Here is a 26,819-nt window from a genome sequence, read left to right as displayed (position 1 = left end):
ATAAAGAAAAAAGGGCCGACTCAGGACTTTTACACAGTTCTGATTATGATATTGTACTGTAGTCCCCATGGCTCTGTTCTATATTATAGATTTTAGACATTTTATTCTTAAAGCTACTCATTGGTAATTGAGGTCAAGTCAAACAACTTTCTGTAACTTAATTTCATAAAACAATATTTTAAGTATTCTCATTATTGTTGTTGTTTGGAGAGAAGTAGTAGCATAAACCACTGGCTGCTGTTTAACAGAGGATGGCGTCAAAGCTTTCCTACCTCAATTGGAAAACGAAGAAGAAGATTTCCCAGCTTGCAGTTCGGCGCGCGAATTTGGATTTTGTTATGGTCAAGCCGTAGCCTGTATGGCTCAAACATGGTACTGTACTGTTAAACGTTACTCTAACCATTTTTCTCTTTGACAGAATATCCTAGTTTTTATTCTTTAGACGTGTCGGTGTAAGTCTGAGTCTGTTTGTGGCTGTTTTCTCGTGAGCTCGTGTCATTAAGTCTAAACTTTGCATTTATTTCTTAATTGTAGTCTAAGTGGTTATTGGGAGAACAAGCCAAAAGACAGAGGTGAAGTTTTATTAATGCTTGTTCTGAAAGCCAATAAACAATAAGTAGTAAACATTTGAGTGTTGAGGGGGTGAAAGTTATTATTACTATTTAGCTAATTAGCACTAAGTTTATGCGCTCGTCTGCGCGCGCCATGTAGCAAAGCTAAAGTAGGCTTACATTGACAAGTGCGAATTAACATTAAGCAACACTAAAATGAGCTGAAAGAATTAATTTATTGTTGTGAGGCAAACACGGTTGATTTGCGTTGGCAGGAAGCGAGCAGAGATACGCTGACAGATAGTTTTGGAAACGACAGGAGCAGCGGGACAGCCAAATCAGCTGATCGCTTTCAAGACTTGTGGAGGCAACTTGGAGAGTGTCACCAAAATGCACTTCAGGGTAACTGACAGTTTGATGTCACCACGTTCATGCTGGCTTTCATATCTATAATATGAAGTTCAGAAGCTAAATGAAAACACATGTCATCATTGCACTTGTTGCTGTTTCTAGAATTGGAAGCAAAAGTAAGCAAGCTGAAAAAGGAACGTTGCCTGTGAGTATGTTGTGTCACTTTGCGTTTAATGAGAAAGACACTTGAGTCTTAGTAAGTTATGTATGAAGGGTAAAGTGATGTGTTTGTCCTCTACAGAGATGCGCAGAGGCTTGAAGTGTTTTACAGTCGAAACCAGCAGCTCAAGGAGCAAAATAAAAACCTGCAGGATGCCATGGCTCTCCTGGAGGAAAGGTAAATTACCCAAAGATGAATGCACGTGCACTCCACTGTTATTCCCTTTGTAGCAAATGCTTGTTTGTTTGTTTGGAATATATGTGTCTCGTTGAACCTGTTAAATTCTAACTATAACTTAGGATGGGAGAGCTGCAGTTTGGCACTGATGTGGGATTTCTAATTAACTGGAGCAACATGATACCAAAGACAAGAATAACCTTTTCTGATTCATTGTATGGATGCTTCAGATTCCCCCCAGACTGAAAGTTAACAAGATTTAATGTGTTGCATTAAAACGGTGTGAAACATAAAGATTGCCAGCAGTGCTTTCCCTTTCCAGGCTTCGAGCAGCAGAGTGTGATCGATGCTCCATCTTAGAGGAGAACATGAAAAACGGTCAGCAGCAGAATCTGCGTCTTCTCGAGAAACTAAGTGAGTGTTTTCATTTCAGTTTCCAACGGCCATTAATAGCCCTCTCTGATGTGCATACGCATATGCAGATGCAATCTTTCACAACAGTAGTATGTTATATAATATGACGAGTAATATACTAGAATAAATGTGAAAAAACCCTAAAATTTCTTTAAGATTCTCAGTTTGTTTAAGAACAGAGAAAAACATGTTCTTTGCAAACCTTTGTTCCTCAGAAAATGAAAGAAACCTGCTGGAGGATGAAAACAATAAGCTGCGAGCTGAGCTGCAAAAACTGAAGAGTTCTCGGTAAGCTGTGTTGCATTAATGTTTTTGTTCACGAGAAAAATATGAGAAATGTTTTAAAAAGTTAAAGCAATAACTTAAAGTACTTTGAAGTTTATCAGTATCTCGCATCATGGAGGAAGTTTGACTCTTTACAGACTTGCTTCAGTTCATTGAGGTCTGGATTTTGACTGGGCCATTGCACAACACCCTGACTCTTCTGTTTTTCAGCCATTCTGTTGAATGTAGATTTGCTGCTTTGATTCAGATCATTGTCTTGTTGCATGAGCCTGTTATTGCCAAGCTTTAGCCGTCAGATGGATGACTTAGAATACTTTGGTATATATGGGAGTTCTTGGATGACTCAGACACATCAAATCATCACCACTCCACCACCGTGCTTTGTGGTGATGTATTTGGGTTTTGCCAAACACATCCCTCTGCATTATACGTACACGTCTTCAGTTTGGTCTCATCTGTTCCAGAGGTCTTGTGGTTTGTTTGTGAGCCTAAGCTTTGCCTTCATGTTCTTTTTAGAGAGAAGCAGCTTTCTCCTGAAAATAAGCCATCCCTGTTCATCGTTTTCTGACTGTGCTGTCATGAACTTTAACATTTACACACTGAGACCTGTAGAGTCTGAGATGTAACCCCTGCTTTCTTATTTTATTGTATTTCTTTTTACAGTTTAAGCAATTGCGCAGTCTACTCATCAAGGTGTCTCTTGACATTGATACATCTGTCTCACAGAGACTGTTCTTCATTTGGTTAGATATTGTGAACGGGTTTTTCTTAGCCAATCATCCACTGCGCTCATGTACTTAAGATGTCTTCAGCTGTCTTTCATGTGTTTTGGTGTTGCTGAGCCTGGTTTGTGCATTTATTCTTTTTACAAATGCAAGTTTATTCTACTGCTCCGATAGGTTTATTTTGGTTTTATGGCTTCTTCCGTTTGCGCCCAGATTTTAATTAATTAATTTTTTAACCTCATATTAAAAGTTCCAGTGAAAAGATACTTAATAGATTTTAAATATTTAAAATGGGGGACTGTGTCATGATTCCTGCAAATAGCTGTAAACAGTGCAATACTTTTGTTAAACCTCTTGAATTAAAGCTTCTATAAAAATGTGTATCACCTACATTGGTCAGACATTTCAGGAGTGAACAATACATTTTCCCAAGCTGCTACTCAGTATTGTTATTTTTATGTGTTTATAAGCTTTTTGGTGCTAACAGTCCCAGTTTCTTCTGTGGCCCCTTGGGAAAATAAATTTCCCTCCTGCAGGAGGCTTGTAGGTTCAGGTTCGGTAAGTTTTAAAGTTTCAGTTTCCAGTGAAGCACTACACGTGTGCTTTTCTTTTCAGGTCTGAATCCAAGGAGGCCTCACCCGCAGAACAGGAAGAGGGCGTTATTCCAGACTCCCCGATCTTGCCCAGCTCACTGCCCGTGGTAAACAGATTGAAGAAACAGAAAAATAACGACCAAATGAAGCGTGTGCGCTATGCAGAGGTGCCTCTACCACAGTCTAACAATTCGCTCTTCAATGGTCAGTCCTCTTTAAAGTAGCTTCCTCTTTCGTCACCTGTCTGAAGACACAAACCAGTTTTCTAATCTAAATTCTTTTTTATACAAAGATCTTGAGGGTGCCACAAAGAATCCTGGAAGAGCAGAAGTGCTCGTCCCTAACACCTGTGAAATGGACGCGTCGCAGATCTCAAGTATGACTTCATCCATTATTGGTCTTCCGTAGATGCGATCATGAGCGTGCTGCTGTTAACATGTCTGTTTCCATTTTCAGACGATGTGACTGAAGATGAAGAAGAGGCAGCAATTGCAGAAACTTGTGGCCTTGAACTTATTGAAAAGCAGCAGATGGTGTGTATAAGCAGGATTTGAAACAAATGATGATCTAATAAAAATGTAATGTGATCAGGCTTTAATAAAAACGAATCTTAGGTCTGATCAAACAGATTAGCTCTCTTTCTCACCTTAGAATCTCAGGAAAGCCCCAAGCCAGCAAAGAAGCTTCAGCACTCTCTGGAAGCAGGACGTTCGTTTAAAGTAAGCATTGAGACATCATCTTCTGCTGTGGCAGACACCTCCATGTGGAAAAGAGAAAAAAAAATAACAGTTCGGTGCTACAGTTATACTTGTTTCCCTCTTCAAGGCCTTGCTTCTTGTCCTCTTCATCCACACTGATGCACAGTCCAGACTCAACATCTAAAGGGTCCCCATCTCTTCTCCCACGCATCAAACGGTTTGCAGAAGGCGGCAGTGTTTGCAGGGCAAAACGGGTGAAGGAGGGAAGTCCAGAGGTACAGGAACGCAGTCAACGAGGACTCCAAGAAGACGCGGACAACCAGGAGGAAGGCGAACGCCTACAGCGTGAACAGATCAGCCAGACTGCCATATCTGTGAGCAATCCAAGCATCAAGAAGGAGCAACTAGATAGGAAGGCAAGAGAAGGCAGTAACATCATTTTCAAATTTTAACCACGTTTAGTGTCCAGGCTGTTTAATTAAATGTAAGACAGAAATATAGAGTTTCAAGGTGCTTTTTATATCACACAGGTACAGTCAGGACATAATATGAGCACCAGCCAAAAGCCAAGCGCTTCTTGTAGCAGTCCTGCTTTCAAGAAGCCAAAAATGAAGGTTAAACTGGATGCAGACGGGAAGAAAAGAACCCCTCTGCAGGATCTGAATGCTTCACAAGGCCAGTGTGAAGCTAAAGACGGTGATTTCTCTTCAGCAAAGTCACTTGAAGGACATGCGGATATTTCTGATTGTTGTACAGTTTGAAATGCTCCTCAATAATATTCAGTTAACTTGAATGTGGCTGTGTGTTCCAGCCGATAGGAAGCACACAGTGGAGCCTACATGGAGCGTCGATCCTGCGCTCGCTCTCTCCATGTACGACAGCGAGTGGAAAGGAGACGAGGTATAGTCACGTGATCTGCTCTGCTGAACAACCTTCACCCTCAGCATGCACTATACTGTAAGCTGGCTCGGGGCCTTTGGGCTTGGCCATATTAGGAATATCCTCTCTTATTAACATCATCCAGACCTGGGAGTAGAAATGCGAGTGCTGAGGTCGATCTGAAGCCTGAGTTTTTATCTCACGGGGGTTACTTGTACATATACTGACCTCATTATTTTAAACTGTGTCCCTATTTAATGTGAGCGTTCATCATTTTAACATTATTTAAACTAAATCTATTCATTGCACACGTCGTTGTAAGAGTCTAACACAGGTTTTGTGCGTTCCAGGAAATTGATGAGCGGCAGCATCATGTGGAGATGGCAGATACAGACTGCACCTGGGTCAGTCACAGCTTACTTCAGCGTCAAAGAGAGAAGGACCGAGACAGTGTGTTCGGTGAATATACACGGCAACACTTTTTTTCTAAAATATTTAAAATATGCTGATTTAAACTGTTAGTAATCTCAACTGTCCCTACTTCAAGGACTCGGTGAAAAAGCAAATGACAGCTTGGATATGATGTTCGACACAACGGCTTACGGGGAGTACAAATCTTGCAACAGTTCACATCTAGGCCAGAGCCAGCCCTGTGACCGTGATGATGATGAAGAGGAGGCCATTGGTGAGCTTTCAGATTGCACACATTTTCTTTCAATCTAGATCTGTATTTTTAGATATCTATTCGTAAGGTAAACCCTGTGTTTTTTTGTTTTTTTTCCCCCCCCTAAATTCTCCAAATAAGGAGATCCTCCTGAAGACGGTGCATGCCAGTCTAAAGCACGGTAAGAAACTGATCAACCTTTTCAGGTGTTTATCTGAAGATGATCATGTTTGCTGGTCATTGTCAGTTTTCCATAACCTAGATCTGTCTCTGGATTAGACACCCAGCGTTTGCACATGTAGCAGTCGTTCGCAAAAAGGATGAGAGAAGAAAACTGAAGGGCACTACCTGCAAGGAATGTGAAATTGTAAGTATTCTGAGTACTTGAGTTTAATAAAACTGACACACTGCTAACACTGATCCTATTTTAAATAATTGTTTACCTGCAGTATTACGCCCATCTGCCAGAGGAGGAAAAACAGAAAAAGCTGTCTGCTTGCTCAAGGCATCGTTTCCTGTACGTTCCTCCATGCACACCTGAAAACTTCTGGGAAGTTGGATTCCCATCAACGCAAACGTGCATTGAGAGAGGTAATTTAACAGTTATGCACTGTAGATTAAAGCAGTAAGGGCAAAACATTTGAACCCATTTCTCAGCAGGACCATTCTTCATCCTGTCATGCTTTTCAGTGCACGAGAGAGGATTGTACTGTCCTTAATACTAGGATGTGTCCTTTGTTGTAGGTTACATCAAAGAAGAGAAGAATCCTGAGGCGCGCTTACGGAGGAGGCAGCCATTAAATGCTCTATTCTCACCGAAGCGAAACAAGGAGGAGAAATAAAAATGTCCATCTGTAAAAGAACTGATGCTGTGAAGAAGGTTGCCGTTGTTTCCTTTCTCCCCTTCAGTCGTTCTGACTTGTGTTTTGTTTTTTTTAAATGTTTTTTGTGCGGATAGTTTGGATGAATAAATAATTGTGTTTCTATGGAGTGTTGGGATTGTCACAGTTCATCTACAAATAAGTAAGTAATAATATGCAAACCTTCAAATTCTGACCCAGTGCAGTGAGGACAGTTTGTACCAAACTTTTATTTGGTCAGGAGATCAGATAATAGACAAAGTTATAAAATGAATGTAGAAAAATAGAATCTGCATCCCCAGTTAATAAAGAAAGAGTCATTTGAGGTGAACTCGTCTAAAGTGCTGAAATTCGTCACACGTGAGTATCCCTCTCAGAATAGATCAGCAGAGCCTCTCCGACGTGACTGACGACCACACTGCAATCAAAAACAGATCAGGGCTTTCATCAAAAATCCAGCGTCACGAGAGTAACGTGTATTAAACTGGAAAACAAAAAGCATTAAAAGTTGGACATAAACCTGCAACTGACAAGAATTCACGTACAAACGTTCACAAACGTGTTAGAACAAATAAGACAGATGCAGAAATCTGAAGCATGGAAAATGAACATTTGTTTTTGTGCTGAAATGAGCTGGAAACAGAAAAGTTTGGTACCTACCACAAAAGAGACGAAGCATTAGAGTTCACAGAGAAAATAAATGGAGACAGGAGCATGGCAGTAACCTGACAGGACATAATCCAACAAGTAAATCGCATCAGTTTGACTTTGACGATCAACACGTGTGTGTGTGTGTGTGATGAACTGTGTGTTACATGAGTTTAACATATCTGAAGTCACCTTAGATAAAAAGATCCAAACCCCAAAGTGTTCAAAGGACAGTCCGCTTTTTAATTTGACTGTAGCCAACCGCAGCAAAAAGCCCAGCAGAGCGCTGTGAAGTGAGACACACAACCAGTAAGAAGGACACAAACCTTCCTCTGTCCTATTAAACCTTTTACAGAACTGGAACAGGAGTCCTTGTACATAAACACACTAAATATGCCGTTATTTAAAACTTTCTAACAAAGATCTACTTATTTTATAACCAAGTATAATTAGAACGGACTCTGAAGGCTTCAATTTGATATGAACTCAAAGGACGACAGCTTGTTTTCACGGCTAACCAACACAGATCCAATCAATATTAGAGAAAACTGACGTTTTCACCTGGACACAGCAGCCACAGTGAAATGTGTGCGACTGCAGGGACGGGAACTCCAAGGCACCTGTGAGGTCACCTGCACAGGGACAAGAGGCATAAATTTTATATACACACACACACACACACAGACATATATATATATGAAAATGAGCTGGAGACAGTGGTAGTAACAGAAAGACAGGAGGCAGAGCTGGAAGTGGAGGTTGAAGATGTTAAAGTAGGACAGCAGAGTTACAGCTCAGGTTGAGCGGTTTGGAGAGAAGAGACAGTGGACAAATTGGACAAAGGAGTTTTTAAAGTGGAGATGCCAGGCAGGAGGAAAAGAGGAAGACCTCAGAGGAGATCCATGGATGTAGTGAAAGAGGACATGCAGGGGGGTGGTGTGACAGAGGTGGAGGGTCTGCTGTGCTGGCTCCTAAAGAAGTAGAAGAGGAGCTACAAAATGAGCAATAACAGAAGTTTTTGTGAGAATATTTGCAGAATCTGTGTGAGGTCAGTCGTACCTGTCGGGTGAGCAGCAACAGCCAGCAGCAGCACGCTGTTGTTCAAAGGGGGGAAGCTGTTATTAGGCACTGATAATATCTAAATCTGCTTAACGTGAAAGGTTAAAGTTTTGAAATGAATCCGACTGAATAACTTAGACATCACTATCCCGTATATTGACCCTTAATTTTAAGACTTATGAATGGCAGTCGAATAAGGAAACTAATAAGCTTTTTTGGATCATGTCTAACGCATCAACACTTGGGTTTATCACAATTCTTTACACGTAGTTTAAGTAAATTAATACTCTCACGTTAGAAGACTGAAGGTTCAGCCTCAGATCAAACAATTTAGACTTGAATCTTACCTGAACAGGTAGTTAATGCACTGCTGCTCAAGATCACTGCAATCAAATCACAAAAGCAGCGTCTTCAGCCTCTGATGTGCAGCAGAGCAAGCTGAAGCTGAGAAACTGCACCGCATGCTAGACTAGGAAGGCGCTCATGTGAGCCCACCAAAGGCTTTCACTCACCTCAGGTTGACGGACTTGTGGTGAACTTGAAAGACTCTATATGCACCTGCAAAGCAGTGTTGTTGTTTCAATTTCTGCTGCTGTTGCAGTCGCTTATTGCCATTAAAAGATTTAAGCCTTAGGGCAAAATCGATCAGCTCAAACACAACATCACCTCAAACACTCGGCCTTATCAAGGCTCAGACATCTTCATCATCATTCTTCTCACAGTTAAAAGTGTTTTTAAAATCATATTACGATATTAGACTTACCAACACAGGCGAGATGGCAGACGGCCCACAGGTAACCGCTGTGGTCCACCTGCACGGCAAGGACACATGCTAACTAACTTGATCTACGGCACCGGCAATAAGCGAACCAGGATTGTTAATTACCTGAGGGTCATAAAAGGGAAGGTTGAGGGCTGAAAGCAGCATGAGGCATAGGCTGGAAGAGAAGGGGGGACGTTTACAGTCAGGCTGTTGAGTGAAATGTGTGAATCTCTTTTTAAAAAAAATAATAAAAAACATCCATACCTGATAAATTTCAGCCACTGTATCTTCTGCTAAAAAACAAAAAGCAGAGAGAGCACATTAGGAGCAGGAGTGTGAAGCACATGACTGAACAGATCAGTTTACAGCAGGCGGTGAGCGCACTTACCTCTCTGCGCATGACCTTGAAGATCACGTAGCTAAAGGGATGAGAGCAGTTCTGAAGAGTGAAGAAGAAGGGAATGTCCTGCGTGGAGGAGACACACTTATAACAAGATTGTCACAGTAACAAGAAAAATCAGCACATGAATGCACTGCGATGTTATTTTAAGTGAACTGTGCACTTACTAAACGTGATAATGCCCGGGAACCAGCGTAAATGTTCCCCACAAATAGGAGGGAGCCCGGAAGCCAGGACAGAGCCGCAGATCTGTAATGCAATATTAGAGCACGTGGATCGTGTGGAAATCTCCCACGCGGCAGTATAATATCAAACCCAGCAGAATGCAGTGCGGTGACAGTACCTGGTGATGCGGTTTATTTCCACCCATCCCAGCTTTCCAGACACTAGAAGCAGGATAGCTCCAATAAATGTCTGCCATCTGGAAATGTGCAGTTTGGTCGTGTTAGTGAGAACAAACACGAAGTTATTCAGGTATCACACAACAGGGTGCATAATTAAACTAATGAATAATTCCTTTTACTTCTTTAGATTTATTGAAATGTATTCTACTCAAAGAAGAGTCACTTCACTAGATACATATTCAATATTTATTTTCAGTTACTCACCCTTGAAATAAGGTTGGATAGGTGAAGTTTAACACTGACAGGACAAACTACAAAAAAAGAGAAGACAGTGAGCTCATTTCATATGCAGGCAGTGTGGTATTAATCATTTCCCTAGAGATGCTTCATTACTCCCGCCAAAACCCATTGAAAAGTCTGCCAATTAGGTTTGTACAGGTGTCTCTATAAATCTGTACGGGATACAACACGACTCTAACTATGTGATATGATCGAGTTTTCAATTCGGCATAACTGTGGATCCTATTCACACTTGGTCTTTGTACACTTCCTGCACTTATTTCTACTCCCTGATACCAAGCGCTAATATTACCCTTTACACAGCTGATGTCTGGATGGATTCACCTGGGATTACTCAAAGCATCTCCGCGGAATCTCTAAATCAGTAACCTCCTTTTCAAACTAAAATTTTTGACTCGTATCCTCGCTAGTACCTACCTTGTTCGTGAAATATGACACAACAAAAACAAGGCTAAAAGCGAGGCCGGTGACGTGTCTCCTCCACTGCATGATGGTCTGCAGACACGCTGCAGCTGGGACATGATGAGAACCAACAAAAATAATAAAGCTTTTAATACAGCGGCTCCTTTTTCAAACTGAAGACCTCTCAGGATCAGAAACTTCCCTCACTGTCACCACACATGACGCGTCAAGACGCAGGCACACCGAGATCGTCTATGCGTGGGCAGATGGTTCACTGCGCTGTCTGTGTGTCCCACACACAGCAAGTGTACCACCACATGTACACTGATAAGATACTATTGTTTATTTAGTCTGTCCTTTTGGATTTGGGATAAATTCTATTTTGTGTGTGTCTTACTTTGTCCTTATTTTGCAATCGGTCTGATTGCGGCAGGAAAGACGGTGCATGCTGTATGTTGATTGTTTTTGTTTGAGGGTGTGACCTGGATGATGACAGTCTCTGGTGATGTGCTGTGCTCTTTTTTTAGCGGTTTTGTGTAATCCACTAATTTAACTTTTAACCAATTTTCAAGTGCATTTGTTTCTTGGTTTTCTGATTCAAATAATAAAAATCATGAAAACTCCCACTATTATAGCAGTGAAAGTTAAATTACTCTGTTTGTGGTTAAAATTACAAAATATTTGTACCGACAAAACAAACATATTCAATTTTATTTATAGGGCACTGACGCAGACGCAGTGTTGGTCCTTGAACGTGCCAGCAGAGTGACGTCTCCCTCCGCTGCTCTGTGCAGACCGCTCACCGTCTGTCTTGGAGTGGGTCACGTGGTTTCCACCAAGTTTCCGTGTTTACAAAGCTCGGGCTGTTGTGGCTTGTCGGTATTCAGTTTCTGAAGAGGATGCTGTGCGGTCATGGCGTTTTTTCTGGCGCAGGAACGAACTAAAGAAAGGTTGGTGTTCTTCCACCTTCTGTTAGCGGGTGGTTATTTCCCTGCGTGGTTTTGTTGGGAGCTGAGCGGCAGCAGCGGGCTGTTTTTCCCGACTGTGGCCGCGTGTCATTGCAGCGTGAGGCAGGGCTACTTAGCTAATGAGGCAGAGCTCCACTGTCAGCTGGGGGATGCGGTCTTATTATTGAAGTGGGCTCTGGTCTGCGGTGCAGACCGGTTACTTTTACCCAGAAGGTCCCGTGTCTAGAGGACAGTAAAACAAAATAACGCTTAAGTGAGAGTGTGGAGGATATAAAAGACTGTGACAGAGCTTTAAACTAAAGCAGCTGCTTTTTCCAGCAATTCCAATTCTGAGCCTCCTAATGGAAGCGGCAGACCTTAGCACATGATCTATGCTTCAAACTGACCACCAGAGTGAGCTCTTAAAAGCTTTGAAACGATCTCCTGCGTGGTCCCAGTCTAGAGCAGGGCATTGAATTTCCACAGTGCACTTTGATACTCAGCATGCTGGGCAGGAAAAGTATGAGGTCACCTCTGAACAATACAGGATGAACAGTTTCTTCAGCGAGTGTGAAGAAGTGCTTTGTACGCACTGGTGACTCGACTCATTAGAGCCTGTCTGATACTGGAGTTTTGGACCTCAAGCTACCACAGGCCTCTGCTTCTAATGTGTTATGTTCGGTCAGGGAGATGAATACAAACAATTACATCAGTCAGGATCCAATTTCATCAAAAATAAGCTTTCTTCTAACAGTCTGGTTAACATAGAAAGCATTCTTCTGTACTTAAAAGTCAGGTAGGATGTGGCAATTTAAATCATGTTCAGTGACACTAAGGAGACCAAAGTGTGCCAAGGAAATATCCCCCTAAACCAGGGGTGTCGAACTCCAGGCCTCGAGGGCCGGTGTCCTGCAGGTTTTAGATCTCACCCTGGGTCATCGCACCTGAATCAAATGATTATTTCATTACCAGTCTCTGGAGAACTTCAAGACATGTTGAGGAGGTCATTTAGGCATTTCAATCAGCTGTGTTGGTTCAAGGACACATCTAAAACCTGCAGGACACTGGCCCTCGAGGCCTGGAGTTCGACACCTGTGCCCTAAACCATTGCGCCACCAGCAGCAGACTAAACTAGTCATACAAGCAGACAAGCATTCATCCATGCATGAAGAGTTTGCAGCTCTTGTGTAAATTGTAGCCTCAGTTTCCTGTTCTTAGTTGACAGGAGTGGCACCCAGTGTGGTCTTCTGCTTCAAGGTGTGGCGTGCTGTGTGTTCAGAGATGCTCTTCTGCACACCTTGGTTGTAATGAGCAGTCATTTGCATTATTGTTGCCTTCAGAGCAGTCTGACTATTCTCCCCTGACATCTGGCATCAACTAGGCATTATCAGCCAGACAACTGCTGCTCACTGGATAGTTTGTCGCTTTCAGACCATTATCTGCAAACCCTGCAGATGTTTCTAGATTGGGGCAGATGCCAGGAGAGTAAATGAGGTCATTTGGCACCAACAATCATGCAGCACTCAAAGTCGCTCTTTTTCTCCCATTGCGATGCTCAGTTTGAACTTAAGCAGATAGTCGTGACCATGTCCTCGTCCACCAAATTGCTGAAATGGGATTTGTTAATTAGACATTTGTGTTAACGAGCAGTAAACAGGTGTACCTAACAAAGTGGCCACTGAATTTAAGCAAATCACTTCCTTTTTTAGTGACACATCCTTCTGCCTAATCTGATAACTTTTGCTTTCAACAAGCAGCAGTTCCACATAAAACCTTTCAATACCCTTTGTCGGGTTTGTTAAAGCTGCGTACGTAGAAGACTGTGAGCTGCACCGGACTGTTTCTAGTTCCTGTAGGTCCAATTACCGTGTGTGTGTGTGTGTGTGTGTGTGTTAGTTAAAACATTGCTCTGGCATGAAGTAGCTTCTTAAATATGTCAGCAGTTAACTCCTTTCAATACTTTTAAACATGTTAATGCAAGTTGAGCAAAGGAAGTGCATGCCACGGTTTCTAAATCCACATTACTGCTCACAGTGGTTTAATGTATTGATTGTCAGTGCAGCAGTAAGCAGAAATATTACACACTTAAGCTGCAACATTGCTCACAGCTGAATAATCAACTATGAGGCTCTCTCTCTTTTAGTGGTCACAATTCTAGCCTACAAAGTTACATTTTCTTAGATTATTTAATGTGTGTAATCCTGACAGAATCATAACATGATGCATCAGCACTGACCAGAATCTGCAGAAACTTGCTGATTCTAAGATTCTAAATGTTTAAAAAGTGCACCAAAGAAAGTTTTCAGCAGGATGCATCATTGCCTGGAGTCACACTTATGTGTTAAAGAGCCACATTTTCCCCTTTATGGACATTAATAATGTGTTGTTTACTGTTAATTTATTAATACAGTACTTTTTTAAAAAAATCTGGTGACTTGACCCCACCAGTCTAACCCCACCATTGCTCTGATGTTTTCTCAAGCAGCTGTTTGCTCCTTTCCAGGTTTTCCCTCTTGCTGCTGGATTTGGAGGAATATTATTTTGAACAGCACACCGCGTACCATGTGACAAGCACTTTAAAAAAGCAGAGGTAAGTTGGATAATTAAAGGCAACGCTTCATCAGCATCTAACACCTTAAATCGCTGCACCATGGAAGTACTTTATAAGCTTGAGTACAAACCGTGCCTTCACTTTCCTCTAAAATTACAAAAAGCTAAAGAAGTCTTACACTTTGAAATGCTTCTCTCTGTTTTTATTGGTGCTATCATGTACTCATGTTTGTTTAAAGCTTTTAGGGTTGATGGTAATTGCTCTGCCTTCTGAGGAACAACTGTTCAAACACCATTTAGTTCTGTGATGAAGGCTTGTGTAAACCTTTTTTTTTTTTTTTTTTTTTTGATCAAACATTGTGAACTTTTCAGTGATAATCATGTCCTGTTACCTACCTACTGAAAAAGGAGTGAACAGTAAATACACAAAACACCACCTTTGCTTTCTTTGTCTCATTTTGAAGATTTCTGTCCTTCAGGCCATTTGGACAACATTTGTGCCATGTAGCTGTTTTCATTTGGTTTATATTTGGCAAATATGTGATGAGCTGTGGGGCTAACGCTGGCTCTAGGCTGGATGTGAGTCAAATTCTGTTGTTTAGGCTAAACGTTTATTGCCATGTGGGACGACTTTACACTGTAGCTCTGCTCTGTAACATTAGCCTTGAGACCCATCAATTCAAAGAAAAAGTAATCTGTTGTTTGAATTTATTTCCGGTTTTGTCCCCCCCCCCCCCCCCCCCCCCCCCGAAACACGGCCGATTGGGGGGGGGGGGAAAAACCCCGGGAAGGAAAATTGATAGAGGTTGCTAGCCTGTAATTAGCATATTTCTCCTAACATTTCAAGGGGTTTTTTTTTTTTTTTGTTTTTTTGTTTTTTTAGTTTTATAAATGTCTATTGACTTTTTTGTGCAAAATATTTACTCTTGTTTGTTTTGCCAGGTTTTTGTGTGTTGTTTTGTTTGTTTGTTTTTTGGGGGGTGGGGCTAGCTATTACTTAACAAGCTAACATCAGCTTTTTTCTTTCCAGAAAAATCAGAGGTTCATTCAAGATTTGTTCCAAATCGATCATATTTGATCCAGAGGAGCTTGCAGAACCAATTATAAAGGTTTGTTTTTATAACATTCTTTAAAAAAACAAAAATAAAACTACAACCAATAAACATTGTGGTAATGCTGCTAGCTAAATTTAAAATTGTGAATTTTAACATTAAAAAATATACATTGGTGTCACAGGCCTGTCTTATCTTTGCTGGGAGATACAGTTACCATTATGTAGGCAGGCTGGATATAATGGAGACAGCCTTGTATTGTACATTGTTTGTGTTTTTTGTGTACAAAATCTATGAATCATGGATTTTGTAGTTACGCCACCACGTCTTTAATCATAACTGCTCACTCTGCTTTCAGATTCCTCTGCGAGATTGCAAGAAGATTGAGTTTGTGGAGGAAGAGAAGAACTCTTTTAACAAGTGAGCACAGTAATATCTTTGGCGTTGCATGTGCAAGTCACATGCTCATCTTTACTCAGTTTGACAAACCGGTTTGGTTACTTGGAGTGCAAATGTAGCCCAGCTGTACTTGAAAAGCAGTTTTGTAAGTAGCATCTGCAAATGATTGGGCTTCATGTGATTTTTGAAAAATAAAAACGTGTGCACTACTACTTTGGATGCGGCACATGCTAATGGTGATTATTCTGTTTTATTAATCTTAAAAGTAATTATAGTTTTGATGTCATAATTCTTATTATTTACTATCTGATTGGTGCATGTGCTCACAGACCCGGACCATCAGCCATATCTATTCTCTGCAAGCAGGTGAGTTATGGAGTTATTACTTTTGTAAACGTATTGTTCTTCAGAGAGGCACCAGCCCTCGCAGCTTTTTCTCTGTAATATATGGTATTTGATTGTTCAGGTTGATCCTCTTTACTTTCATCGTGTCTTTTTTGTCTAAGGCTACGTTCACACTGCAGGCGAAAGCGCATCAAATCCGTTTTTGTTTGACCCTATGCGACCCATATCCGAACATGGTATGCCAGTTTGAACGGCACAAATCCGATCTGGGTCACTTTCCTATGTGGTTCTGAATCCGATATATATCCGATGTTTTAGAAGCGACTGCTGTTTGAACGGTCATGTCGCATTAAATCCGTCTTTTACGAGACTGACACAAGACAGACGCCAATTATCAGTGCCGGAGAAGACATCGCGAACACTTCCTGGCCATCCAGTGTAGATGTCAGTCAAACTGTTGGGAAGACAGTGTGAACATTTTATTTGTACTGTATAATCTGCAGATTCTGACAGAAATCTGCAACTATCCTCTGAAGCACCGCTCCTCTCTAAAGCAGCAATAAGGATAATTATTAGGTTATTTACAGTATTATGTAAATAACAAAATAACTTCAAGCAAAAATTGGGAAACATAAAGTCCGAAGTCTTTATATTAAGGGCCGTCATTCAAACAATATTGTTTGCTCTGGGTCTAAACGGAGCGCGTTGTGTGTGACGTCTTCTTTTGCGCATGCGGGCCGCTTTGAGCGTTCACACTAGAGCGCGTTTGCTGTCACATTTTATTTGTAGTGTGAACAAGCAGACAAAAAAATCGGATTTGATCAAAAGATCGGAATTGAGCATTAAGACCTGCAGTGTGAACGAAGCCTAAGTAAATCCACTCCTCCATTTTCAGGTGATATACATCAAAGAAAGCAACGTTATTGCGCCTTACAGAAATGAAAGGGTGGGTGAGTCAGCTCAGCATGAGTGTCTTCTGTTGTGTATTCACAGAGACTTGTTTGTGCTTAAAATCTGGAATGTCACTGTCTCACAATAACTGCTGCTGGCTTTTCCTTTTATTATGAAAGGGTGAAAACGGAAGGTAAAACTTTCTTACGATGAGTCAGAGCCCAAAGATCACAGCCTCTGGACACATGTGCATTTGTTGGATCCATTTGAACACTATGCTATATAATGACCAGTGTAAAATTCTGGAATGATTGTCTAAAAACACTGAAGTACATTTTTAGGACAAGGTTATAAAACCAGTGTGTCATTTTATTCAAAAGAAACTTTCTTTTGTTTTTGAATAAACTTGTCTGATCACAGGAAGAAAAGACGCTGACCTTTCAGTTAGAATTCTGCAGTAAAACAGAGGATGTTGTCCAGACGTTACTTCAGGTATGTCGCTGGTACAAAACAAAATACTGTGGGGGGAGTTTTGTGTCACGTGCGCGGTGTGAGCTGCTTTCATTCCCTTTAAAATCTGTTAAATTTTGCAGCTCCACAGGGCCTCCTGTCTGGAAAAACTTGGAGACCAGACTGCAATGGTAAGTCGATCATTACTCTCAGTCCACAGTAAGCCTCGAAAGCAATGCCCCACTTCACACACTGACAAAAATCCACATCATAAAATCTAAATAAAGGTCCAATTTGTAGTGGCTTCATGCCACAACAGTGTGGTCCATCTCACATTTGTAGACCATTCCTCAAAACCCTGAAGATGAGGAAACGATGAAAAACAAATGCAATGAAACAGTGAAAGTCTGTTGCACTTCCTGTATTTGTCCCCTCTTACTCCTTCCTCTTTATGACCTTTAATTAGTTTAAAATTGTAAGTAACCATTGCGTAACCAAAGACCAAACCCACATTTCCTTTATTTCTAGATTGCTGCCAATCTACAATCCCGAATGGCGAGGTCATCGTTTGACAAAAACTGGTATGTAGATGTCAATCAGATGAGTATTTATATGCTTTTTCCCAACTTTATTTTTAAGCCTCATTGGGTTTGTGTTATGCGTGACTTAAACTTAATATAGTGATTATTATATAAGGTTTAGATGTACTAGAGCGTGCAGCCAGACAGGACTGTGGTGTTAATGTGCTGTGAAGCTTTCAGAGTGTTGCTGAAAACCCTCACATGGAGTGTGCAGTGGAGATGGTCATGCCTCTGGTGTGCAATCCAGGCCATGTCTGCGTAACAGATAAAAACCTCTACTTCCAGCCTCTCAATGGCTATCCGGTGAGATGACAAAGCAGGCAGTGGGAATGGTGTTGGTGTGGCTGTTTGTTCAGATGCTGAACACCAGTAATGTTTCCCAAACAAATGAATTGTAATTGGTGTGCACGTCCTCTCCCTTCAGGAAAATGTGATTCAGATAAAGCTGCACAACGTCAGGAGAATCTACAAAAGACGGCTTGGTCTTAGACCCCTGGTGAGTCGCAAGTGCCACTAAAGGTAGCTTTAGTATCTTTCTTTACTGCAGTTTATTTGGATGATCTCATGGGTTCATGTGTTCGGTCTCCCTGCTCAGGGTCTGGAGGTATTCTGTTCTGAGAATGACTTCTGTTCAGACATATACCTGAAGTTTTACAGCACGACCGACAGAGATGAAGTCTACTACTACATCGCAACTTTCCTGGGTGAGACGATACAAGCCTATTAATAAATGTCTGATTTATTTTATCACTTCTTTAAAATATATTTTGCTCTAAAAGCCTGAATTTGTGGCCTCTGGGTGCTGTTTTCACACATGTGCTGTACTCCTGAGCTGTTTCTGTCAAGAATACACAACAAATTGCTTTAAAATCTCTTTAGGATCTTTTTCTTCTTTTCTTTTGTGTTCATACCTAAATCCTAAGAAAGATCGAATGTGTACCCATTAGGATACGGATTTGTTGGTGTGCGGGACTCATACATGCACAAAAATGTGACCACACAACATGCAATTAATTTGCACAAATGTCTTTGATACGCTGCGCTGAGATGGGGGTGACTCTCAAAGCAGAGCCAATGAGAATGGATGAGGATTCAGAATATTTAAACTCGTATCAATTCTCGTCCGTATTGTGAACCCAATAAATCTAAACCAAGTGGAGTTTTTCAGAAGTAACAACATGTCTGTCTTGGACAATCTTCAATACAGCAGTGTACCATGCTGCTTCCATTTGTGATACTTTGTTGATCATGCAGCAGTTCTGTCAGTAAATTATCAGAATCACGACTCACTTGTTTTGTTGAGATTTGTTGAACAAATTGAATGAAAGTTAACCGACCAGCAGTAAAGATGCAGACCCGTACAGATAGCTCCAGTCTGTGCTGCGTGTTGAAAGAGCATCTGCAGAAAATGTTTTCCTCAACATTGTGTGAAAATGATTAACAAGTGAATCCCTGTTTGCGTTTCACTGATCAATGATTACACGTGAAGGTGTGCAGCAGTGCACTCGCAGACATGGGTTTAAACAATACTGGATATAAGTGAGATCTAAATGTTCAAGGATTTAGGAGCAAACAGTGTGCCACTGGTAACCCTCAGCTACAGCCATCAAGTGATCACTAAATAGTCCAAAGCTGCAAGTAAACCTGGTGTCTGTGTGACGCAGAAGCAACGTATGTAAAACTGCTGTTGTCTTTATAAAGCAGTGCCACTGATGCTTCATTCTCGGTGATTAACGGAACCACGTACCTGTGCTGTTTTCGCCTTTCTCGCTCAGAAAACCACACGATAGAGCACACAGCAGAGAGCTACATGTTGCAGTGGCAGCGTGGTCATCTCAGCAACTACCAGTATCTCCTCCACCTCAACAACCTGGCTGACCGCAGCTGCAACGACCTCTCGCAGTACCCAGTCTTCCCCTGGGTCATCGCTGACTACACCAGCCCGCGGTTAGGTGGGTCCGCAGACCTTTGCCGCTTTCTCCTGTCAGAGTGATGTTGGCTGAGATTTTGGGTCTTGCATCTTTGTAAAGATGCTGTAGTTTCTCACTGTCGGTACTTCGCTTTGTTTCTCAGACATGACAAATGCTGCCACATTCAGAGACTTGAGCAAACCTGTGGGAGCCCTGAACAAAGAGCGACTGGACAGGCTCCTGGTGAGACGACTGCCTGATCCGTACTGTTTGTTTTTGCTGACAAGTTCCTTATTAACCACAGAGCTCTCCTCTTGTCCACAGGCTCGATACAGAGGCATGCCTGAACCTAGCTTCATGTACGGCAGCCATTACTCATCTCCAGGCTACGTCCTTTTTTACCTGGTCAGAGTTGGTATGTCACACAGTTAACATTACTTATCATCTACAAGACGTGTGGAACCAACAGATGTTATTTTTGTATGTTTTATAACTCTGAGGTTTAGCCTGCTGGTCACCTAGGTGACACAACAGTCAAATATAACACTACAGTTAAAAGCACAGCACAACATTTTCAGTCTTCATCTTGACAGTTTGTGATGATGCTTGTGCGAGTCAAGCAGAAGTTTAAAGACCAGTCAAATGCAAAATTGTCACAGTAACTGTGACTCACATTGTGACTCACGGCCTTCAGAAACTGCACACTGACATTTTGGTGACACATAATTCTGTTCTCCTGATTACATTTGCTAATGCTTTTTGAAGTAACAGTAATGATATAATGATTTCTGATCTTTTAAATTCATCTGCTGTCCTCTAACTGCAGCTCCAGAGCACATGCTGTGTCTCCAGAATGGCCGCTATGACCACGCTGACCGAATGTTCAATAGGTAAATTATTTCCCCCGTTGTTTTAAACGTTATAATGGTAAAGTACAGAAATTTGCCCACTGGCTGATTTCTTTGTCATACTTGCATGTTTTAGATCAGGGTGTCAAACTCCAGGCCTCGAGGGCCGGTGTCCTGCAGGTTTTAGATCTCACCCTGGGTCAACACACCTGAATCAAATGATTAGTTCATTACCAGGCCTTCTGGAGAACACGTTGAGGAGGTCGTTTAGCCATTTAAATCAGCTGTGTTGGATCAAGGACACAGGTTTAGAGGGGTTTATTTTTGTTTCTTTGTTTTTTGAAAAATAACATTGTGATTATCTCCAAGACAAAAGCTTAACTTTTTTTTGAAAGGTTTGAGTCTCATTACATCTGATCTAAAACTAACACAGCATTTCATAAAGACAACACCGTGGCAACAGTCAGACACGGTGGTGGTACAGTGATCTGGGTGATTTGCTGTAACCATGACTTCAGCTCTCTACCAGAAACTGAAGGAGAATGTCCAGTCATCAGTTTGTGCTCCGAAGCTCAAGAGCACTTGGGTTATGATCTGAAACACACCAACAAGTCCCCCTCTGAATGGCTCACATTGATCGAGATGCTCAGCGTGACCTTCATGCTCAAAAACCCTCAAATGTGGCTGAATTAAAACAATTCTGCAAAGAAGAGCAAACCGAAGTTCCTCCACAGTGAAAGACTCGTTGCCAGTTGTCACAAAAGCTTGTTGCCAAACGTGGTAACCAGTTATTAGATTTATGGGGCAATTACTTTTTCCTCATTAATAATTATTTATGCATTTCTAAGGGACGATGTACAAAAAATTTATTTCATGTGAGAACAACACTGAGAATTGCCAGCTGACATTGGCGCAGGTTTACCTACAAGCTACTTTCAACTAGCAGGTAAATGTAAACAGAGCTGAGAAGTTAAGCTCATCCTAACTCTGACTAAAATAGTGCTAATCAAAGAAGTTTGACACATAGATGTACATTTATCTGTGCACACTGATCCAGTTTAATCATGTGGGAGGAATGGATCCTGGATAGGTGTCCAGCCTATCACAGGGCAAACAGAGAGCGAAGCAGTCATTCATGCTCACATTTACATGCACTGTTGTACAGGAACAGCATGCAAGCAGAGTTTGCAGTTTGTGAATACTGTGGAAACAAGTTTGAACACGTACACAGTGTTTTCTGGTGAAGATGTGAATGTTGTATTTCACACTTTGAAGACGTGTTTGGTGACGTCTTGTGGTTTCTTACAGCATAGGTGAGACGTGGAAAAACTGCTTGGAGGGAGCTACTGACTTCAAGGAGGTAAAGCTATTCGTCTGTTATCTGGTGTTGATGCTGTTTCTGTCGAGGAATGTCTTTCTTGACACGTTGCTTTTCCTCGTATGTTTGCAGTTGATCCCAGAGTTTTATGGGACAGACCCCAGCTTCGTGGAAAACAGACTGAGTCTGGATTTGGGCAGACGGCAGAACGGAAGTTTAGTTGGTGATGTCGTTCTTCCGCCGTGGGCCACAGGTGAACTTCCTGTCGACCGGTTGTCTGTGTGTCTCTGTAATATTAGGAGTCACGTGAGGAAGTAAGGTTTGCTGTTTCTTCCTCCAGATTCCAGTGATTTTCTTCAAAAGCACAAAGCCGCCCTGGAGAGTCAGTATGTGTCAGAACACCTTCATGAGTGGATTGACTTGGTGTTTGGCTTCAAGCAGAGGGGCAGTGAAGCTGTGGCGGCTCACAACGGTAACATAAACAACAGCTACTCTGAGTACAAGAGGCGCGAAAACATGCCAACGATTAATATTCATCTCATCGTTTTCCTTTCTAAGTGTTTCACCCACTGACCTATGAGGGCGGGATCGACTGTGACAGGTACAGAAAAGAAAATCCAACGAGAATATTTCCAAATGCTCATCCCGCCTCGTTGGCCTAACGTTTCCCCTCTGTCTGTTTGGCAAGCATTGAGGACACCGATCAGAGAATCGCCATGCTGACACAGATCCTGGAGTTTGGCCAGACGCCCAAACAGCTGTTCACCATCCCTCACCCTCAGAGGATCACCCCGAGGTTTCAGAACATTACGCGAAGCTCGAGCATCAACTCACCCGACGCTGAGCTATCTCCAGGTAACACCGCACAGCACGGGAAGTGTGTGAGAGCCCTGCAGCTGCAGAGCTTTCTCTCTCATTGTTCAGGCTTAAGTAGCTAATAACACGATGCAACGGCAGCTGTGAGAGCTGAGCAGTGTTTCTAAAGCCCACACAGTTATGTGTTCACTACTCCTCTCTGGGAGGATGGTGCATGTCTCAGTGAGTGAAGCCAATCAACACAAACTCAAGATTAAAAAGAGTCACAAAACGATGAATTATTAATTTACTCCTGTTTTTTGTTCTGGTTTTACTGAAGAAAATAAGTTTCATTTATGCACTTTCGGCTATATTAACTGCATTTTAATGTGTTTTGATATATAAAATGTTTTTCATAACCATAACAAGTTAACATGTAGGCCGGATCCCTGTGTTGTTTTGCAGCCTCTCAGGGCGAGGACTCGTCTTTCGAAGATCTCACCGAGGAGAGCAGGAAGTTGGCCTGGGCAAACATGGAAAGTCTGAAGCCCGTTTCCAGCCACAAGATCCATAAAGAGTGAGTCAGGAGCTGCTCGGTGGGCTGCAGTTACAGCAGAGTACAAATGTAACCACATACAGCAAAAGTGAAAGCCCTGCCTCAAAAATGAGGAAGTGAATTCAAAGAAAGCAGGTAGCAGGTAGCAGGCAGCTGCAGGAGCTCCACACCCCTTCAGAAACTTAATACTAGTTTCAGGACTAGTTCCTTCAATAACAGACTGCTGTGTTATTCTAAACAAATTCTTCATTTCATGTGTTTTTTTTAATTTTATTTTTAATTTTTTTTTATATATATATACGTGTATATTTATGTTTTTTAAGTAACTTTGTTTCTGCTGTATGTGCAGAGCTGTGACAGGCATTGCTGTGTCTCGAGGTGGATCGGCTGTTTTCTCCACATCTAAAGGTTTGGAAAATGTCTAGACTGAGAAGAAATGTAGACGACTCAGATCTACTTGGAAACTCATTTTGTTTTCTCTTTAATTAAAAAGCCGTTGAGCTAAAAGGATTAAGAGAATGATGAATTACGGTTTGCTCCGTTCTGTCAGTGGAGACGTGTTTCACGCTGACCCCTCTCGCTCTTTATTACAGACTCGACACTTAAAATGTTTTCCAAAGAGCTGAAGGAGTTCCAGAGAAGCATGTCGTTCTCTAACATGGTACGCTCGCCCGTTCAGCATCTCCTTCCTCGGATCTCTTCTCCGAATCTGTTTCATTTCTCTGTAAACAGTAAACCGCTCGACTGTTTTTCAGGCCTTGTCATCGTGTTTGATACTGGCGGACAGTAAAACGGTGGTGTGCTCTTCGTGGGACAACAATGTGTACGGACTGTTTATTCATTATATTTAACGTGGTTTTCAGAGAGTTTTGACGGCTTCTCGCTGACCTGCACGCTCCTCTCTCTCAGGTATTTCTACTCCGTCCCGTATGGCAGGCGGCAGGATACGCTGATGGGTCACGATGACGCTGTCAGTAAAATGTGCTGGTTTGAGGACAAACTCTACACAGCATCCTGGGATTCCACTGTTAAGGTAAAGTATTGTCTCTATAACCCTTTTCAGACATGGGACATGTTACAGTGCTGGACTAATGGATTTACTGAAGGGAGAGAGCTATGCAGTATTTGTCATATGGACCAGATTGGACAGTACATCACATGATGAATAACACACGAGGTCCCTTTACTAATAAATAAGAGGCAGCATCGTAGACACATCAGACTCACACAAACGGTAAAATGATATCCTGAAAGCGTTCCCTGGACAGGAATGAGAATACTGTTATTGCATCGTAGCTCGCACTCGTGCTGCGATGACAGCTGAGAGTCCGGCCTGGTCAGGCTGCATGAAGCTAAACCTGGGTGCTCGTTCTGAAAAGAAGCCGGCTTGTTTCAGTGCCAGCAGATGAACGCAGACTGAGGAAGACTAAGGACTCCATGTCAGAGAGAGGATGAACCTTTAGCGTTGTTTTCTGTGTGACCTTCACAGGTGTGGGAATGCAACTCTGACAGCTTTTCCACTCACAAGAGATCCCAGTTTAATTTGCTGGGTGAGTTGGAACATGATGCTGGGGTGAGTGACAAAACCGCAGCCACAGGTTTCATCAAGATCTTACAAACTTCATGTGGATTTAAATGTATCATAGTAACGCTGTGTGCATGTGTTATTGTTGGAAAGACTCTGACAAATAAAATGTTCATATTTGTCAAACACTGAGGCATTTTAGCAGCGTTAAAAACATACGTAATAAAAACATGTTTAATAAAAACGTGTTTGCTCTCTAACATTCAACTTCAGGTGAACACGGTCAGTCTGAACCCAGCTGGGACTTTGCTGGTGTCTGGATGTAAAGATGGGACCGTCACCATCTGGGATCACAGCAGCCAAAGGACTCTGCAGCAGATCCACTGCCACAGTGGGACCATCCACCAGACGGACTTCAGTCCTGGTTTGTGTGAACGTGGAACTTTGAATTTTATGTTTAACATTTTAGGTGATCAGATCTGCTCGTGGAAGCTTTGAGTAAATAATTCCCTTAAGCTTAATGTTTGGCTCAGTACAGTTAAAGTGCATGTGGAGAGCACTTCTTCAGCTTTCTTTGAAGTGGCTGTTGGCTGCTTGATTCTTCTGTGTGACTCAAACAACCCTTTACTGCTGAGCAGGAAGAATTTCTGTTGAGAAATTACAACTCCCAGACTCATATGTATTATCCAAAGACATGTGTGTGATTATACCACTTTTGCATTCTCAGATAGCCGACACGTTCTCAGCGTTGGAGCCGACTCCTGCATGAAGGTTATCGACGTCCAGACGGGAATGGTGATCTCCTCTGTGAAAGCTGAAGAGGAGCAGAGGTTTTCCTAGCAATCCAGAACTTTGTATTTCACTTGTTTCTTTGTGCTATGTTCAAAGCATTTAGCAGCATGTTTGTGTGTGCAGGTGTTTCTGCTGGGATGGAAACTGGGTGCTATGTGGGGGCCAGTCTGGTGACCTCCTCCTGTGGGACCTTCTTACCAACACAGTTACCAAGAGGATCCCTGCACACTCAGGTAGAGCTCATCTTCAGTAATCATTGGGTGGAGTTTTTACCCCCGTTTTCAAACTTCTGCTGCTGCTTTGTTTATTGGCTGTAAAACCAGCAACAAGAAGGAAAGAAAATCTGTTACATTTGTGATTTTTATTTACTGCCAGTTGAACGAATTGGCAGGAATGAATAAACAAATTTACCAGGAACTTCTGCTAATTCATTGTCCTGAATGACCTTGAATCATAACATAAAGTTGTTAGTAAATAACAGAAAATGGTGGGCCGGATTGGAGCCTTTGCTGGTCGATTCTGGCCCCCGGGCCTTATGTTTGACACCCCTGTCTCTAAAGTATTGGTCAGATTTCTGTGAAACTTGCACAGAATAAAAAACACACAGTTTACTAATTTCTGCTAAATCTGTAATATTTGATTCAGAAGATGTCACTGGATGCTAATTTGGCTAATATGTTTGTGCCACTAATGTAGTAAAACCTTAAAATGTACATGCGTTATAATAAATGTATCAATTAATAACAATATAGACTAAGGAATATTATACATAAATCCATGTACACACAGGTGCTGTCACAGCCATGTGGATGAGTGAGCTGTGCACCACAGTGATCACAGGTGGAGAGGACCGACAGATGATCTTCTGGAAGCTCCAGAGTTAAAGTTCTGTCTCTGTGGGGGAGATGAAGACTCCCAGTGCAATATCCTGGACAACACAGGCCAAGTATCCTGCTGACTGCCTTTGAAAGAGACTCACAAAGGACTTGAGACATGCTGAAAACATACTCTAAATGTGCAGCATCTCAGAGGAGTTGGCTCTGAACTGTTTTTAATCCAAAACCAAGCAACAGGCCACACGCGGTCGTCTTAGTTTTCATTGATGTCTGCATCTTGGGAGAAAATGTCTACTTACAGTTTCGTGCATGAGAGACGGAAGCAGAAGTGTACGTGCCTGATTTTTCACTTCAGTTTTTAGCCTGTTATACATACATACATGTGGACTTTGCCTAAATTTATTAACTGTTAAACATCACGTAGCTAATCTCTTCCTAACCTCCCTCCACAGCTCCGTAAAGGATAAAGCAGGTGTAGTTGGTGGATGGATTGTACCTTGTTTTTAAATAAGCAATCATGTTTCAGTAGCTTTATGTGAATTTTAATTTTGCAGTGGATTTACAGTGTCTGTCAGAGCTTTATGGTGCTCAGGTTTTATTAATAAATCATGGTTGCCTCTAAAACGTCTCCTACGGATCATCCTGTATTTTGCAATATTTCCACAACAAAAAAAGAGTAAAAGTTTAATAA

General features: G+C 41.8%; 3 protein-coding genes across 11 annotated transcripts; 2 read left to right on the top strand and 1 right to left on the bottom strand.

The window, feature by feature from the left end:
• Window positions 1-244: 244 nt before the first annotated feature.
• Window positions 245-6,541, top strand: rbbp8 (retinoblastoma binding protein 8). Of its 4 annotated transcripts, none has more exons than XM_040036188.1 (19): window positions 245-372; window positions 827-953; window positions 1,065-1,107; window positions 1,204-1,299; window positions 1,622-1,713; window positions 1,929-2,001; window positions 3,339-3,520; window positions 3,609-3,692; window positions 3,773-3,849; window positions 3,968-4,035; window positions 4,142-4,430; window positions 4,545-4,710; window positions 4,826-4,914; window positions 5,244-5,352; window positions 5,441-5,578; window positions 5,699-5,738; window positions 5,837-5,924; window positions 6,007-6,148; window positions 6,302-6,541. In XM_040036188.1, the coding sequence occupies exons 1-19, from the start codon at window positions 370-372 to the stop codon at window positions 6,397-6,399; spliced, it is 2,004 nt and encodes a 667-aa protein (XP_039892122.1). In that variant the 5' UTR covers window positions 245-369; the 3' UTR covers window positions 6,400-6,541. The 4 variants fall into 4 exon arrangements, with proteins under 4 accessions (XP_039892122.1, XP_039892123.1, XP_039892121.1 ...); XM_040036189.1 differs by having other exon boundaries at window positions 3,339-3,523; window positions 3,600-3,692; window positions 4,181-4,430; XM_040036187.1 differs by having other exon boundaries at window positions 3,339-3,523; window positions 3,600-3,692; window positions 5,702-5,738.
• An 88-nt stretch (window positions 6,542-6,629) lies between these two features.
• Window positions 6,630-10,617, bottom strand: LOC120736211 (transmembrane protein 241). Of its 5 annotated transcripts, none has more exons than XM_040036194.1 (15): window positions 10,349-10,617; window positions 9,896-9,942; window positions 9,631-9,708; window positions 9,455-9,536; window positions 9,276-9,353; window positions 9,152-9,177; window positions 9,011-9,062; window positions 8,888-8,936; window positions 8,637-8,682; window positions 8,472-8,507; window positions 8,125-8,159; window positions 7,619-7,697; window positions 7,258-7,351; window positions 7,078-7,142; window positions 6,630-6,835 (listed from the first exon to the last, which is right to left on the bottom strand). In XM_040036194.1, exons 1-15 carry the CDS (start codon window positions 10,418-10,420, stop codon window positions 6,772-6,774), a joined length of 903 nt encoding a protein of 300 aa, XP_039892128.1. In that variant the 5' UTR covers window positions 10,421-10,617; the 3' UTR covers window positions 6,630-6,771. The 5 variants fall into 5 exon arrangements, 4 of the variants coding, with proteins under 4 accessions (XP_039892128.1, XP_039892127.1, XP_039892130.1 ...); XM_040036193.1 differs by having other exon boundaries at window positions 9,152-9,180; window positions 10,349-10,611; XR_005696437.1 differs by having other exon boundaries at window positions 6,783-6,835; window positions 7,627-7,697; window positions 9,152-9,180; window positions 10,349-10,609.
• Window positions 10,618-11,153: 536 nt separating this feature from the next.
• nsmaf (neutral sphingomyelinase (N-SMase) activation associated factor) lies at window positions 11,154-26,724 on the top strand. Of its 2 annotated transcripts, XM_040036184.1 has the most exons (31): window positions 11,154-11,283; window positions 13,784-13,870; window positions 14,861-14,939; window positions 15,241-15,302; window positions 15,611-15,647; window positions 16,522-16,572; window positions 16,938-17,009; window positions 17,111-17,158; window positions 17,496-17,548; window positions 17,722-17,851; window positions 17,973-18,044; window positions 18,144-18,252; window positions 19,324-19,500; window positions 19,622-19,701; window positions 19,783-19,873; window positions 20,285-20,348; window positions 21,615-21,666; window positions 21,757-21,877; window positions 21,965-22,096; window positions 22,183-22,225; window positions 22,313-22,479; window positions 22,885-22,996; window positions 23,325-23,383; window positions 23,569-23,636; window positions 23,731-23,798; window positions 23,885-24,008; window positions 24,465-24,548; window positions 24,774-24,924; window positions 25,228-25,330; window positions 25,416-25,525; window positions 26,082-26,724. In XM_040036184.1, the coding sequence occupies exons 1-31, from the start codon at window positions 11,246-11,248 to the stop codon at window positions 26,174-26,176; spliced, it is 2,739 nt and encodes a 912-aa protein (XP_039892118.1). In that variant the 5' UTR covers window positions 11,154-11,245; the 3' UTR covers window positions 26,177-26,724. The 2 variants fall into 2 exon arrangements, with proteins under 2 accessions (XP_039892118.1, XP_039892119.1); XM_040036185.1 differs by lacking the exons at window positions 23,885-24,008; window positions 24,465-24,548; window positions 24,774-24,924; ... (1 more) ...; window positions 25,416-25,525; window positions 26,082-26,724 and adding an exon at window positions 23,839-23,863 and having other exon boundaries at window positions 23,731-23,783.
• The last annotated feature ends 95 nt before the right edge of the window (window positions 26,725-26,819 follow it).

This window comes from Simochromis diagramma, unplaced genomic scaffold, assembly GCF_900408965.1.
Source record: "Simochromis diagramma unplaced genomic scaffold, fSimDia1.1 OVJJ01000271.1, whole genome shotgun sequence".
Taxonomy (NCBI): domain Eukaryota; kingdom Metazoa; phylum Chordata; class Actinopteri; order Cichliformes; family Cichlidae; genus Simochromis; species Simochromis diagramma.
This window is presented reverse-complemented; position numbering and strand designations above follow the sequence as displayed.